The sequence below is a fragment of the Liolophura sinensis genome, chromosome 1 (genome assembly GCF_032854445.1).
Source record: "Liolophura sinensis isolate JHLJ2023 chromosome 1, CUHK_Ljap_v2, whole genome shotgun sequence".
NCBI classification, from domain to species: domain Eukaryota; kingdom Metazoa; phylum Mollusca; class Polyplacophora; order Chitonida; family Chitonidae; genus Liolophura; species Liolophura sinensis.
The window spans coordinates 67998738-68015696 of NC_088295.1; the positions used below are offsets into that span (position 1 = coordinate 67998738).

A 16959-nucleotide genomic window follows, 5' to 3' on the forward strand; every position below is an offset into this window, starting at 1 on the left:
GCACTGTTTGTTGTTTTGGTGTTCTCGGTTAAAAGTTTTTTTCAGTCACAGGAAAGGCCATTACCCCAATTTACCTGGTAGTTGTTATATTTAGGGTTAGATTGATTGGAATACGAATAATTATATCCGGCCCTACTGAGCAAGTATCAGTGTACTGTCGTAGTTAAAGGAAAGGACCGCTTGCCTGGTATACCTGAGGCCTAATTGCTCTTTGCAGTAAAGAAATAGTAGAAAAGTAGGTGCGTATGCACCAAAAAGACTTTAGCTGTCACTCGGTTTCAGTTTGTCTTAAGTTGAGATGAAAAGGTAACCCGGGATGGACCAACCTAAGTAAGAGCTTAAAGAGCGTGAATATTTCTTCTCTGGTAAAGGTTTAACTTTGAAATAAGCATTTGGCCGTTTGTTTCTGACGGGGAAGTGTGTCTACGCTCTCGACACATTAGATGGGACAGAACCACTTGGGCGTGTGTTTCGAGATGATTCAAATCTCTTCGACCTGTTTTCAGATGTTGACTTCCACAAACGACATCGCAGTTTGTCTCAGACACAGGTCTAAATCATCGGAATCATAAGCATGCAGTAGGTTTGTTGGAAGACGCGGTCATTATCTGTGCACACAGTAGTTCCATTTTTAGGTTGTGTTGTGTTGCATATTTAATTTTAGGGTTAAACAACTCCATTTTTTTCATGTTCGTTTTTCGCCATTTCCAGGATTTCAGTTCAGGGAGTTTGCATGTTGGAAAGTTTTCTCTTCGTGGTTTTGGGGATGCTGCTGTTGGCGTGGAGGCTGACGCATAGTCTGGCTCGGGCTTCTGTTCATTTAGAACCGAAAGAATCTCAGAATAACGTGAAAACTGTGCATAAAATATATATTTTGTATTATCATAACAGTTTAGGCTCATGCGTTTGAGACCAGTTATTTGTATATCATTTGTCAACAATATCATATTCTTCATTTCTGTTTGAATGTGATCAGTAGGCCTACTTCCGCTATACTTGTTGAAGGATGGTCAAATCTTGGCAGAGCCCGACAAAAAAAAAACATGCATGAAAGTTGTTTTCTGTCATGCGTATACCAGGTCAAAGACAAACCGACATAAGCTGGATTTGAACTGACTGGAGAAAGGATATCTTTTAATTAATTTTTTTTTCAACCAATCAGATTCTATTTTCCATTCATGCTGTAATCAGTCAATCTCATGCATCTCTAAGTACTCATACATTCATAATTTTGTTTTATCTATTTTCAACTATTAAAATTTTTCCACCGCTTTAGAAAATCGTCGCCTTTCCCGGATATATCAGCTATATAGTTTTTGATTTTATAATGGTCATTTACCGTTTTCTACGGGTTAATTGTGTTTAATTTGGCGTCATTTCGTCTCATGTCAAAGATGTACTTTTTTGCTAAAATTGTCAGCAAATTTAAAGGTAGAATTGTGTTTCTCGCACCATCCCATAATAATGACTTTGGGAGTTATTTTAATATCAGTTTTCCACTTATGTGATATCCACTTTTCGTATTTCGGATTTACGGACATTCAATGAAAGAGTGTTCTGTAGTGTCCTTACCGAGTCTGCAGTAATTACAAATATCGTCGTGTCTCTGTCCTGTTTTAAACAGATAAGATTTTGTAGGCGTTATCCTGTGCAAGATTCTGAATTGAAAATCTCGTAGCTTGGTGTATTGAGTGCACTGATAAATAGTTTCGGATACCTTTTCCCAATCAGTTTCTTTATCTAACCTTATAGTATCCTTCCATTTTTCGTGGATTTTGATATTTTGCGGCAACTCATTATTTAATAAATCGTAAAAGCGTTTTGTTCCCGGTTTTTGTTTAGTCAGTAATCGTATGTTCGATGGAAAGGAGGGGCAATATACATCATGCTTCTCATTTATCGTGAGCCACTCAGTTGGAACATTTCGAATTAACCTGTTATAATCTAAGAAAGTACCTTTCACTTTAAATTTTTGTTTGAAATCTTTAAATGTCAACAAATTTCCTTATGAATCTTTTAAATCCCTTATAAACCTTACATTATTTTGATACCAGTAAATAATAAAAAAATTTGGTTCTTTAAACCTTGGGTTATACCATAAATGTTCATCAAGAATATACTCAATATTTGTCTGATATTTTTTGTGTGTTATCTCCTGCCATGCCCTTAGAGTATCTATCCAGAAAGGGTTGTTTACTCTTTTTAGTATTAGCCGTATATACTTACCCCCTAGAGTGCATAAACTTTTTGTATCCTTTTGACATATACTTACATTTTGCCATTTATATTTCGCTCATAACAATTTTCTCATCCAAGATATTTTTAACGATTACTCAAATGGTATTAAGTTTACCATCCGTAATCCACCTTTTGAGTAGTCCTTTATGATAATGGATCTTTGTATCCTATCTGGACCATCATTCCATATGAATTCATAAAGTAATACATTTATTTCTTTCATAGTACTATCTGGTGGGTTTGGAAGGGAAAGGAACAAATGAATTAGTTTTGATAGAGCTAGAGATTTTATAACTGTTATTTTTCCTAACTATGATAAGTTTCTAATTTTCCATCTTTGAAGATCAGTTTTCAATTCCTCTATTCTAGCCAAATAATTTATTTTCCATATGTTATTAAATTCCACCGTTGAGAAATTTATGCCCAATATGTTATGTTTTTCCACCCGATCTAATTTCACTTGCTGAAATAGTTTTACATTGGATCCGGATAGAGAACCTATCCATGCTGCCTTTGTTTTTTCTATATTGATTTTTAATCCTGAATATTTGTAAAATATATCTAAGCACGATAGTGCTTCTGAGCGAGACTTTTCGGACCCATCTAAGACTAACTGTGTATCGTCAGCATATTGGCTTATTTTATGTCCTGTTTCGTTTATATTTATTCCCTTTATATCTGGGTTATTTCGTATCATTGAACCTAAAATTTCAGCACATAACAGAAAAATATACGGAGAAACTGGATCTCCTTGTCTACATCCTCTACTAATATTAAACAGAGGGGATATAATGCCGTTTTGGAGGATACACGTAGAAATATCAGTTTGAAATAATTTTATACAGGATCTTATATCTTGTCCAAAATTAAAGGTCTTCTATGAATTCCCAAGAGATAGAGTCGACTGCCTTTTCAAAATCTATTGACGGGTATTTGTCTCTCCTTTGTTTCAAACATTATGTCGTAAATTAGACGTACATTCTCTGCAATGCATCTTCCGGAAATAAAACCCTTCTGATCTTCATTTATAATGTCATTAAGAGCTGTTTTTAGCCGATTTGCAATGCAAGCAAAATTTGTAATTTACATTTAATAAGGTCATGGGTCTCCAGTTTTAAAAAATATTTCTAGGTTTATTTGGTTTTGGTAAACATGTTATAATCCCTTGCTTTTGAGATCGTGACAATTCGCCTTTTAAAAAATTTTCATTTCCTGCCCTTAAAACAAAATATCTTACATCTTTCCAGAACATCTTATAGAATTCTACAGGAAAACCGTATATTCCTGGAGTTTTATCATTTTTCATATTTCTCAAACAGTTTGTTAACTCTTCCAAAGTCAATAACCCCTCTAATTTAACTGGGGTCCTCCGTGGCTCAGTCAGTTCGCGCGCTAGCGCAGCGTAATGACCCAGGAGCCTATCACCATCTCATGCTGGCTTCCTCTCCGGCCGTAAGTGGGAAGGTCTGACAGCAACCTGCGGATGGTCGTGGGTTTCCCCTGGGCTGTGCCCGGTTTCCACCCACCATAATGCTGGCCGCCGTCGTATAAGTGAAATATTCTTGAGTACGGCATAAAACACCAATCAAATAAATAAATAAATAATTTAACTGCATCACCATCTAAGAGTCTGTCTAGTTTTATGTCCTGAAGACGTCCTTATTTGACACAGTTGTTACATGCCTTCCTGACGGTCAGAACTTACTCCAAGGCCTCGCGATCGAGTTCCAAGTGTAAATGACCCATTTCCGTCATCACTCAAGTTATCATCAAATGAGTTATCCAACGATGTTCGCTGATAGCGGATCATTGCAGAAATTCGCTGTGTATGAAATGTCTCTCCATTACTCATTGTACTTCCTCCTGCTTGGTGTATTTCGCGTTTTCGGTAACAATTTCTTTCTTTGCCTTTACCTTTGTGTTTTTCCGTTGGGGTTTGATTGGGATAATTGGGTTTAATTGTTAAAAGCCTCGGTTATCAGTGTTCAGGCGCGCTTTTTCTGCACGACTGCCGTCATGTCGTTTGTCTTCAGACACGGGTTTAGATTTTCAAGCATATTTTTTTCCATTTTTGAGAAATTTTTGTCGCGCTTTCCTTCACAAGCCATTAGGCCTCTACTATTCAGAGATATTCTGATGCTGTACACGAAATGCAGCGACGTGAAAAATGAGCTGTACCAGACCACGCGATCACTTATATATACGGCAGATATGAAGTTTAGCTTCAGCGAAAAAGATGATCTCCGGTTGGTGCAGATAAGATTAAGACTATTCAATATAATCGCAGCTTACTTAGAGTTTAATATATCCCGACTTAAAGGTCGTGAAGTCTTCTGTGGTACGGCGTAAAACTCCAATCAAATACAGTCGTGGGAGACAATTCATGCTCATGACACTGACGGCAATCCGGTTAATTTTCTTGTCGCCTAATGCCACAATTATGCTAATTATCAGACAACATGAACATGCACACATTCTGATAATGAAAGCAAATGAGTCTAATATATAGGGCTGGTTGTATAGCTTTTATCATATATGTGTATATATATATAGGTCAGCTTCTCATTGTTGACCTATCGCATGAGGAACACGTGCGAAAACCATCGTCAAATTGTATCAGGCTATAACTTATAAGTATATCCATGACACAGTATTATGTATAGATACATGTATATGCAACATTTGAAGTGGAGTCCAAATTATATCCCCGTAGATAAGTCACAATTTTAAGTGTACAAAACTATCAGCCTCGATTTTAAAAGTGGGGCGAAATTGTATATGTAGGGGATTGCAGTGTACCAGGGCGAAGACAAAGTTCAGCGTTAACTGTATATAAATCTCTCTTCATACGCGTATCCACGGATATACAGGAAACTGATCTTCCCGTGTGGTTCATATATATATACAAACCATAAAGTCAATATATTAACATCGCTGTATACTCTGTACATACCGGATTTGTTCCTGCATAGGGTCATTAGACTTACACATTATAGCCTGTTTTAATAGTATATGTATTCTTGTTCCAACTCAGACAAAAAAATGCCGTTCATTGGAGAAGCCACCTTCAGGCGAGGCCACCCAAGACTACCGGGGACCCAGAAGACATCCGGGCATTGCACCATACAGGACATTGTTCCAGACTATGTCGTACAATGGATCTTGTACAGGACCGACCCCTATTCTGGAACGGTAATCAGAATTTTAATATATAAACGAAAAAACAAAATATACATTACATTTATGTGTCACTATTACCTCCGCCATTGGGATTGTTTTGCCATCGTCTGTCTGTCGACAACTTTTCGGAAAAGGTGTAATGCTAGCATTCACTTTTGGGGAAAGTTTTTTGCACATGTCAGCCCTGAGCAAAAGAACAAATCCGCTAAATGTTGCTGGTAAGATGTGGATCTTGATCTATGAATTTTTTCAGCAATTATTCGCCATTCACAAATAGTAAATATAGACAGTAGAGGGACTTGTTAATTGATAGCTGCGACGCAGGTGGGTTTGAGCTCTTAGATTAGCTTCTAACGAAATTAAAGGCAAGAACCCGTTTACAGAGTGTAAGAGATTTGAAACGTAGCTGTCGTGACGACATATGCTGTAGAGATACGTCACCATGGCAGTTACCTTTGACCTACAACGTTACGCTCTCTTGGTAAAACAGAACCCTGAAGCTGTATCCACAGCCTTACAGAACAATTACCATGCCCTCAGGTTGTATAAGGTGCCTAAGTATATACACTAAGCATATGGCAACATAGGTATATATGGGTTGGTCTGCACGGCGTAAAATACCAATAAATAAATAAATACACTGTAGAGCGCTATAAAATACCCTTGTTTATCTTTTATTTTTGGTTCTTCGTTTTTATTTTAAACTTGTTAATTTGACCCTCAGATCCAAAGCTTATGAAACTTCATTATTACATGAACATATTATGTGTAAATCATAATATCAACACTTTTGCATGTAAAGCGCAGCTAGGCAACAAGTTGATTTCGGTATACGCAAATTTACATATTTATTACTTTTTGTAAACACCCTTGTATGTAATACAGCATCCACAGACGGCAAATGACACACTTTCCCACAAGAGACACAGATACGTCCACATCTGGAACAAGTTCCATCACGGTGTATTGTAAAAGGAGCAGCTTTCTACTACGTATACACTATATATTATAATGGGAATGTTCCAAGTCGCAACATACCACCAAGGGCTATCAAAAAATATTCTGTCAAATTTAGCAAAAAGTCTGTTGTCTGAGTGGCGCTAGAATGTATTCTGCAATCGCAACAGATTATTCTGTTAAATATGACACGCAATTTCTATTATTTCAACAGAGCGATTCTATCAGACTATAACAGGAATTTATGTCGAATGTGACACAATATTGTGTTATATTAGCAGAATACATTCTAGCATCACTCAGGCAACAGGCTTTCTGTTAAATTTAACAGACTGAATTTTTTAGTGTGACACACAAATAAATCCACACCCGGAACATGTTTTTTTAACAGTGTATTGTAACAGGAGGAGCTTTCCAGTGCGTATACTAGCAGATTAATTATAATGGAAACTTTTATATAATGTATGCTTTGAGTGGCAACATATTGCCAAGACCCTATTGTCTATGTATAAAGCAAGATCGACTTCTCACACAACTCATAGCCAGCAATCTCCTGAACATACTACTTCTTCATCCTTTTTGTATGTTTGCAAGGTTTTTATTCAAGCATGGTCTAAATGCATTTTTCTGTGTTGAGTGATAAAATTATACTTTTTGTGCCGCCCTATAATTGGCCAATTCATGCAATGTAATTTTCTCTCTAAAATCAAATGAAAAATGTGCATAAATTAAACTGAAAGTTGATCTTTTATATGCGAAAAGGTTGAAGTTGAGGGTACCAAAACTACATCACACCCCTGCAAGCCGTTAAAATCAGTTGCATGAGCTTATATAGCCTATATATTATTGTTTGTTTTGTAATGGAAGTAGCTGGTATTGATTTATTTACCGAACTGTCTATGTAATTATTTAGTAAACATTCCTATGGTAACTGATGTTTGATGTTGTTTTGGATATGTTTTTTGCGTTTATCGACTACAACAGAACCCCATTTTATGGCTTATACGAGTTTCACTTGTATATATGCAAATGTTGGACTTCACGCTTATAGACTGAGTAAATCTTGAATCGATCTTGAATCTGTCAGGTACGGGTTCATGTGCGTCTGCAATAAGGTGGAAGGTGGGGGGAGGAGTGGGGGGGGGGGCAATATACTCAACACACAAACTGAATAACATACAGAAATAACGAAATATATTTAGTGAACCTTTCATAGCGATAATCTGTTTAGCAGATATTTTGTCAGACATTTGTCGTCTATTTTTCATTTCAATTTTTTCTAAGTGTACCAAGGTTAGTGTTCAAATAAACCAGATAATACCACTGTCGTGAAATTCGGGGCCATGTATTATGTATATAGGCATAACAGACTGCCTATATATTACATAATTTGATATCTTGGACCATTGTGACTCTTTCTTGTGTCCATACATAAACCTACGTGCCATGCTATACATAGTTGTAAGCCCTGCATACCAAATTCTGTATAAAGGCTTACATATGTGTATTAATTGTGTCTATATACATGTACTTTTTATGATACACGGACCAACCCCAATAGGCCTATGAGCCCATAAGTCAAATATAAGAACTGTTATGCGACCATGCGATGCAAAGTTCTTACAATATTCGAGCTAAACAGGCATAGTGTACGTACATCAGGGCTATAATGGAAACAATCAGGCGGTATTAGCAGACCTGTGCTGGTTTTGGATATGTATCAACTCCTGGAAACAGTGGAAGGTGACATATCGTGTATAGGTAGGCTATATTAGGTCAATATCTCGTGGTTCCTATTTTTTTTCGAACAGACTGTATTGTTGTTTATAACAATTAGACTAAGGAATACTCGACAAAACGTCTGAACTTAAGACAACCTGTACTGTCAAATATATAGGCCTACAACATGTAATTTATATTAGGCTCCTATATATGCCTGATCGACGTTGTGCACAGATCTTATGAACTTATGAAATATTTATGAGAACTACAGTATTTTTGGCTGTTTGGTCTGTTCTGGGATTGAGACAGACGTCTATGTTAAGCCCTGGTCTGTTTAAAGGCCAACATTGTCCAAATAGAAGGCCTACTACACGTATAGACTGAGTACAGGTCTACGGTAGGCCAAAACGCCATAGGCTGATGGCACTCTAGATGCGCTATAGGCCTATTATGTGCGTGAGGGAACTTGCTATGATCTTACATTCAGTAAAATAAATATTTTTGTTATCAATCTTGAAAATGTGCTTCATAGGCTTCCTTGTCGCGATTTGTGTGCATGCAGCAGTAGTAGGCCTACTTATAGGTCGTCAAACCCCATCCATTGTTTAAGGTTATCATGAAGGCGGAAACTACATGATTAAATACAGTGTAGACTGAAGTGTGAATTGTAATAAATCTATGTCCACATGTAGCTTGCTGGTATAGGAAAGGTGAGTTTGCTCGCAAAAGGGTAGGCCCCTACAGAGTTGCCAATGACTGCAAGGTTAGGCCTAGTCAGTGCCAAGTTAAGCACGGCCATGCAAGCAATAGTGTTTAGCAATAAGACAAGGGAAGAAAGACAATAGCAAGGCCCCTGTCTATATCACAACTGTTTGTTTACATGCGTTGTCATTTTTTTTCTTCTGTGTTGGCCCAGTTCGTAGGGGCTAAAGGTAAAGGTGTAAGAGGGGCATAACGACTGATCCACTCGGACGAACGGGTGAGCTTGTCTGACGTTGGAGGGCGCTGTCACACAGGAAGTCGAGTCGCTCAGCCTCGTTTCGCCGTTTGAGCTCGCCATCTTGTTGAGGGTGGCTGTGAGGAGCTTCGTAGCGCGTAACTTCTGTTTTGTTTCATCTTTACAACTCTCCAAAATTCCGCTCTTCAGTCCCAAAATGCCGTTGGCACCACTAGTAGACCCTTGGCAGCCAATGGATTTGGCCCAAGAAGCCGAGGTGACTTTTATTTTTATAACTCCGTTTGTCAGAAGTGAACCGCTTGTTGAGCGATGCATTCCCCTACAGATAGCTAATACAGTACAGAACTATCACATTTCCCCCCAAGCCTTCTCTGACAGTATACTAACTTTACAAGACCTTGTAGTCATTTGGTATTTCCCTCACACACGTCATGTGCTCCGCAGGTTTTTTCTCGAGCTGACATTTACCATGGTTGCTAACGCTTTGCTGTTTTTCTTTCCCCTCTTAGGCGGGTAGCACAGAAGACATGCTGGTGGACGAGCAGGTATGGTTTCTGCCTTTATTCTCACCTGTACACAAGTACACTACACCACATGCATGTATGATTTAGTGTTATTTATCACTTGAAGAATGGAAAATTTTATTAATATAATTATAAAGCAGGTGCATATATAGGGAGGCATGTCAAAGGTCAGTAATGACAAGCAATAGGTAGTAATAAGCGATATTACATTTCTCAAATGAAAGCTTTTTGTTATCTGTGGATGTAATGGATTGTGACAGTCATTATTCTTTAACATTGGCATTAAATGAAGGGAAATATGTTAGTGTTCAGAGTGACATCTCTTGAAGCCGGCACACATCAGGACATGAACTCGCCCGCAGCACTGGCTAGCAGACGACGAAGTGAAAGACTAACTTAGAAAGGTATATAGGCAGAATGATCATTCAATAGTGCTTGATATTCTGATAAGTATGCCTGATAATATTGGTACCTGAAAATTATAATGTCTTAGACTAGAGAACAATCTGCAATTTGTGAATGTCAGTACTGCCTATATGTAGTTTACAGTTGTTATTTTGGAATTATCATTCATTTATGAGATTACACTTTTTGTGACAACTGTGAAAGTTGTTTTTGTGTGACTTTTCAGATAAATGTACAGTATTTGAGTCATGTGAATAGGTGTTGAAGAAGAATGTTTAGTTGAGAAACAGTTATTAAGTGACATGCACTGTGACTGTCCTGATGTGTTCCAAACTCATATAGAAGTCACTCATCAGTGAAACATCTGGTTGAAATAAGCCCAATTTGAGGTCAATGAAAATCTTGCAACATTGACAGGAGTTTGTGAGTTTGGGTTGACAGATTGAGGGAATGTCTGTCACTTTACAGTGTAAGTCACTAGTTATAAACTGATATCGGAAGGAGGCTTATCCTTTTTCCTTCAGTCGGTTCATGTATAAATATCAACCGGTACCCCTTGAATTGTTTGGATCCTTTGGTATATGCATCTAAGCATTTAAATACATGTAAATAATAATAAATAGTTGTCCATGGAAGTCAAATGTAAAAACCAACATAAGATTTTCATGTATATATGCGAACATTGCTTTGCCCAGAGATATATTATGAAGTGTTTACTCACATAAATCTGTATATATATATTAATGACACATGGACAAGAAGTTTACCCCAGATGTGGTAGCACCACTGTTTTAATATAAAGGTTTATTGTTGCCCCCAAGTTACTGTTTATGTTACTGTCTGTGGACAAAGTCATTTGCAGAATTGCATAATGTGACCATTAGGCCACCACTGACAAAAGTACCATGCAGAACATTACCCAACATACGTGCATGTTGTACATATTATTTATTTATTCATTTATTTGATTGGTGTTTTACGCCGTACTCAAGAATATTTCAGTTAAGCAACATGCGGATGGTCGTGGATTCCCCCGCGCTGTGCCCGATTTCCTCCCACCATAATGCTGGCCGCCGTCGTATCAGTGAAATATTCTTGAGTACGGCATAAAACACCAATCAAATAAATAAATACATTTACTATCTTTGCAGTACTTGACTGTAGGATCTCTTTATTTTTTGTTTAGCCTATCTATTTACTAGGCAAAGCCAATTACAGTACATTATTTTTTGAACTGTTAAAACATTTAAGAACATGAAGTATTTTTAGAAACATTCGGCATGCAAGATTGTCTCAAACATTGAAATAGTGCATGGCTTGCATCAGATGTTGTAGGTTTGCACTGTGCAACATCTTTTCTGTAAGTTTAGCTCTCATCATTGTCTTAAACTATTACCATTTATTCATGCATGTATGTGTACTGTTTTTCCTGATGGCCCATGCTGACCAACTTTATTACTGCTTTTTACCAAGAGTCCTGTAGTCCCATACACAGAGGTTGTAGGTTTAAATGCAGCTACCTCTGGCTTTGGATGTGGCTTTGATTCAGGAGGATTGGCAGGTGCATGTTCATTCACCTGGCTAGGTCTTTTTGACAAGACTGTCCTGGGTTTCTTCTAATATGACAGCTGTCAGGTATATGAAATGATCTTGAGTACAGTGTGAATCACCAATTAGATCAATAAAAAAAAGAGACAAGTGCAAATAACTATAGCTGCGACGCCCTGCAGAAAGTCGATGTCATCATGCACAGACGTCCCTTCTTAAGTGGATAGCCCTTGGTAAAAGATTGGATGTCCAAGGTTTGAGTGATTGATACAGTGATTTATAGAATGATCATTTATAGATCTGCTGGTCACAGCCAGTAAATTTTTCCTGCTGCATTAGCCTGATGTGCTATACCAAAATGATACACCTCTGAAGGAAATATGGTGTTACATGCATGTACATCTTGTGATAAACTTCAGGCTGTCAACAGGTACAAAATAGCATTATTAAAATTATTTCAGATTGCATTTCCTTGTACTTAACATCACCATTGAATCACCAATTGTAATGCTGAATACTGATTGTAATCAGTGCTGGTTTCACCCCAGCAACCTCATAGCCGGGATACTAAATTACCAACAATACATGTCAGGCGCATAGACCACTCAGTCGACGAGTATTGCAAACAGTGTGAGTTATCTGGCTGGAAAGGCGAACATGCTTTACCACTTTCATGATCAAAATATGACACACCTCCCACAGTTGAATGTACAATTCAATACCTGTTGAGATTGGTTAACACAACAGTCTACTCGTCATTTGGGATTGTATTTTCTGGGCATACATGTAACACAGATTCTAGTCCTGCAAATTTAACACATATACCATGTTCAAATTAGCTCTAAGCCATGTTCCACAAAGCTGTTGTAAGTTGATCATCTGTGAACTTTTGATATTTGGTAAGGTCTAGTTCACAGCTGATTTTTTGCATAACAATTTACTCTCCCAATGTTGAATAAAGCCGGCCTTATAGCGATTCGATGGGTATACATACCCATAGATTGAAATACTTATGAAGTGTTTTCACCCGTATCCATTTGGATACACATAAAATAGTGTGGCCATAGTTTTAGGGGGACGTATACTGTGCTGACCAGTGATGACCAGTATCCGTGTATTCCATAGGGAGTCGAGATTTCAAATTAATTACTCATTTTGTGAGATAATCATTGTAAGATGTTCAAGGAAATCCTGTAAACATCAAAGCTGTCAGCCTTTTTTGACAGCAACATATAGAATTCTCTGTGATCCCAATTTTTTCGCCACACTATACCTTTAAAACACATCTAAACATGAAATTGAATTGTCGAGAATTGTGTGGCTCTGGTTATAACCAGCACAAAACACTGACAAAACTTGGACACAGACTGAGATTCTAGGTGTAGCCCACTTACGTGGATGCCCTGGTTTATGTTTTGTGAATTAAATTAATTCATTCATGGATTGGTGCAATAACGGTGACACATTGAGACCTTACACAATAATATCTACTGAAACATGACCAAATCAGAAGATGTTTGTTTTAAACCTACCTTATCCAAAAATACCCAGCAGAGCCCCTTTTATGTTGGCATCCACAATTGTGTTACTCTCATTTGGCATGTATCAGAGGCCCCCACAAGAGCCCCTTCTGGTGGCATGGAAAAATAAGGTTCCGGAGATCCCAAAATTTAAAACGAGGGTAGCCAGGTGTGTGGATACCCTTTCTCTCCCTCAAAACTCTATGGTGGAGAGCATGTAGCTGGGAATATGTTTGTATAATTTCCTGAGCTGTTATGGAGATCACCTCTGCCAGATGCTGAGAAACCTTTGGTGGATAGAATACATTGTTGTGAAGTGGAAACAATGGTAGTGACACAAGAAAGGGCAGGTGCATTTCTAAATAGATACAGGGAAGTTGATATAAAACAAAGCTGATATGTTCTATACTTTAAACTTCGTGCAACACAACATGATTTTGGCTCTCCTCATCTTCATGGATAAATGTTTCGGACTGTAAATTAGGTCAGAGCTACTGATCTGAGTTGAGACTCAATTTGGGTGCTTACACTTTTCATACTTTTAGACAAGCATGTACATTGAATGATGTATTGAAGACAGAATAAATATTTGATCCTTCAGATGAAGGAAGAATCCTCTAAATCTCACAAAGTTTAATTAGATTTAGGAAGTTTAGGAAAATGGAAGACCTACCTACCTTGTTTTGTTATAAAATGCTGGTAACATCAAACAAACAATATTTTAATTTTGGCCTAGTATTAAAAATGATATCTGCGCTTGTAATCAGCATTGTTTTGTGAATTTGTACATCCGTTTGTGAAATTGTTGATTTTTCGAACATTGGTTTTTGCATTTTGTTTAAAGCAATGTTGAATTTTTGACATTGGATTTTATCATTATGTAGTCTAGTGTTTTGGGCATGATGCAAACCTGGATTTAAGGCGGTACCAGCATATGTATTTGCAGTTAAGTTTCACATTTCAGATTGTAAGAAATGGGGCAGATAATTTGTTGAAGCCAACATTTTGCAGCTCCTCTGCAAGGTGTAGGGCCCTGTTTCACAAAGCACACGTTATATGCACTTACCTTCTATGGCAACCAGTATTGTACATGTAGGTATTATGTCGCCATTACATGAGAGGAGCTCTGCGTGCGCTTTGTGAAACGGCGCCCTGGTCACTAAATTTAAAGGAGACGTTTTAGATACTTAGCATCCACCTGTACATGTATCTGTACAGCAGCAAATATTGGTTGTTTTAACATGCTAGGGGCCTCCGTGGATCAGTCGGTTAGTGCGCTAGCGCAGTGTTATGACCAAGGAGCCTCTCACCAATGCGGTCGCTGTGAGTTCAAGTCCAGCTCGTGCTGGCTTCCTCTCCGGCCGTAAGTGGGAAGGTCTGCCAGCAACCTGCAGATGATCATGGGTTTCCCCCGGGCTGTGCCCGGTTTCCGCCCACCATAATGCTGGCCGCCGTCGTATAAGTGAAATATTCTTGAGTACGGCGTAAAACACCAATCAAATAAATAAATAAATTTTAACATGCTGAACAGGGTGCTTATACAGGTACTAGGATTTTCACTTGGATCATAATGTAGTGTGAACAACGACTTACTGCACTGCAAATAATTTATGTGCAAATGCTTGACTCCACCGACATTGTAACTGCCTCTATTAAAGTGAAAGACGGCACCTGTCCACTGAGAGACTACCATCCAAGTATCTTAAACTGGCATTAAATATTTTTTCAGATTTTTGTCAACCCAGCTAAATTTTAGTGAAATTTCAACTTGACACAGCTTCAGCACATCTCGGTTAGCGAGGGCAAGATGACATAACATTTACTCAACATAACGTTGCTCTCCAATGTCAAAGGTAGTTTCTGTATAATAGTGTAAGCAGTAGCCTATGACAGATGAAAGTTGGGAACTTCGGTGATGAAGACCCAAGTGATAAATATATCTTTGTTGGAAGTCGGACATACTGGAAGAATGTTTCTTCCACTGCTTGAACTGTTGATACTGCAGACCTGCTACAAGGCATTTCAGGGATCCTATTTCAGTAACCTAGCTGCAGATGCACGGCATGTTTACAAAATCACAATAGGGTCATTGTACAACTAGATTCATGCTTAATTCTGAAACAAATGGAAATAAATCTAAGCACCCCTGAGGCATTCAACTATGGGTGGCTTTGTAGAGATGGCTTCTAAGATGAGATCAGTGCTGACCTATTTATCGTGGACGTGAGAAAAAGCACCTTGGCTTGAATACAGAGTTCCAATCATTTTACTGTGTTTTATAAAAGAGAACAGGAAGAAAAACATCCCTTGTATGCGAGAAAGAGCAAAATTTAAATTCTTCAGTTGTAATAGATTCAGAGAAAAAAAATTATATCATAGGTTTTTAATTAATTTTAAGCCTTTTCTGGTCTTCTCATTCTAAACCTTCGGCATCCCTAATGAATTTTGCACCGACTCTGATATTCGTTATTTAGAAACTGCTGACTAAACGCTGAAATGCACGATAACAAATGTATTTGGGGAGACGAATGTGGTTTGGGCCAAGACGGTATGCTAATGTCTGACATAATTTGTGATACCATCGTTGAAGATTACACGGCTTGTTAATCAACAGGTAAACCTGCTTTTGATTTAAATATGGTTTAGCCAGGTGCTGTCTTGTCCTTTAAAGAGTATGTACAGGTGGTTGTCTCTGTCCACGGCACTTTGGATAAGGCTAGTCTGGTTGGTCTGTTCAAGGTGCTAATAGCCTTTTCAAGCCCTGGTGGTCATGCTTTTGTCACCATTGAGTTGTGGGACTTGTTACTTGGTCCTGAGAGATTAAGGAAATCTCTTTTGTTGGATTACATTCTCTGTAGTTGTATGCAGTCTCTGTGACATTGGTGAAATGCGTTATAACAAAGAACAGAATGGAGTAGGAACATAATTGTAGGTAATAGTGTAGTTTGAGAGACTTTGGTGTATATTATGAAGAGAAAAGAATATTGTAGCAACGGTACCATACCAGCTGTAATATGAAGTAAATAATATAAAATCCTGCCCCAAGAACTGCATTTTTAGAGGCCAATAAATGTCTTAAATATTACTTTTGGTGGTGACATTTTCTTATATCAGTATAACTCTCAAAATGCCCAACTTTGTCAAGGATGAAAATTTAGGTAATTTACCCACACATGCATGCTAGAAGGTGTTGTGGAGGCATAGGAGAACTGGACAGTTTGGTAACAATGTCATATTAAGTGTAATATATTCACCTTTGTTAGTCAGAGTCAAATAGAGAGACTGGATAGGAAGTGACTGTGCAGTACTAAGTACTACAAACTTAGAAAGACATACAGACAAATTTGATATGTTAACAACTCTGCAGTAGTATAGAGTGTAATGGGATATACATGTATTCAGCAAGGCAATTACTCAGTCAAGTGGTCAACTGATTAGGGTCCATGTATTATCAGAATAAAACTAAGTGTAATGTGCTCTGTGAGATGTTTTTGAAGTTGGGAATACTGGGATCAAACCCACTTCTGGTCATACCAAAGACCAAAAATTGGTAATTGTTGCTGCCTCGCTTGGCGGTCAATACTGAGAGGTTAGAGCAATGAAAGAAGACTGGTTGGCCTGGCGTCATTATGTGATTGGGTGATGTATCCTGTTTGGTGTCTTTGACATGATACTTCAGTGGAGGTGACTCACCCTACCACAAGACACAGTATATGTATACACGCCTAACGACTCTTCGCTGCCATAGGACTGAAAAATTGTTAAGTACAATGTAAAACTCTCTGGATACTGATAGACATACTCAGTGAGGCATTGATGAATCTAGTTCAAATGGAGGACTAGATAGCCTTAGGGAATCATCTGTGCAGTATTAACTTGAAGTACACTGTATACAGATAGACCTGGG

The 16959-nt window shown here is 38.0% G+C and overlaps 1 protein-coding gene across 2 annotated transcripts in view; it reads left to right on the forward strand.

Moving 5' to 3' along the window:
* The first annotated feature begins 5122 nt into the window (after positions 1-5122).
* LOC135482189 (ribosomal protein S6 kinase alpha-3-like) overlaps positions 5123-16959 on the forward strand; it is a 73422-nt gene continuing 61585 nt past the window's right edge. The window contains exons 1-2 of one of the 2 annotated variants that reach the window (XM_064762058.1): positions 5123-5430; positions 9565-9600. In XM_064762058.1, coding sequence (XP_064618128.1) covers positions 5251-5430; positions 9565-9600 — 216 coding nt within the window. In that variant the 5' untranslated portion in view covers positions 5123-5250. Of the gene's footprint in view, positions 5431-9184; positions 9312-9564; positions 9601-16959 lie in introns of those variants that run through there. The other variant, XM_064762059.1, reaches the window with a different exon arrangement.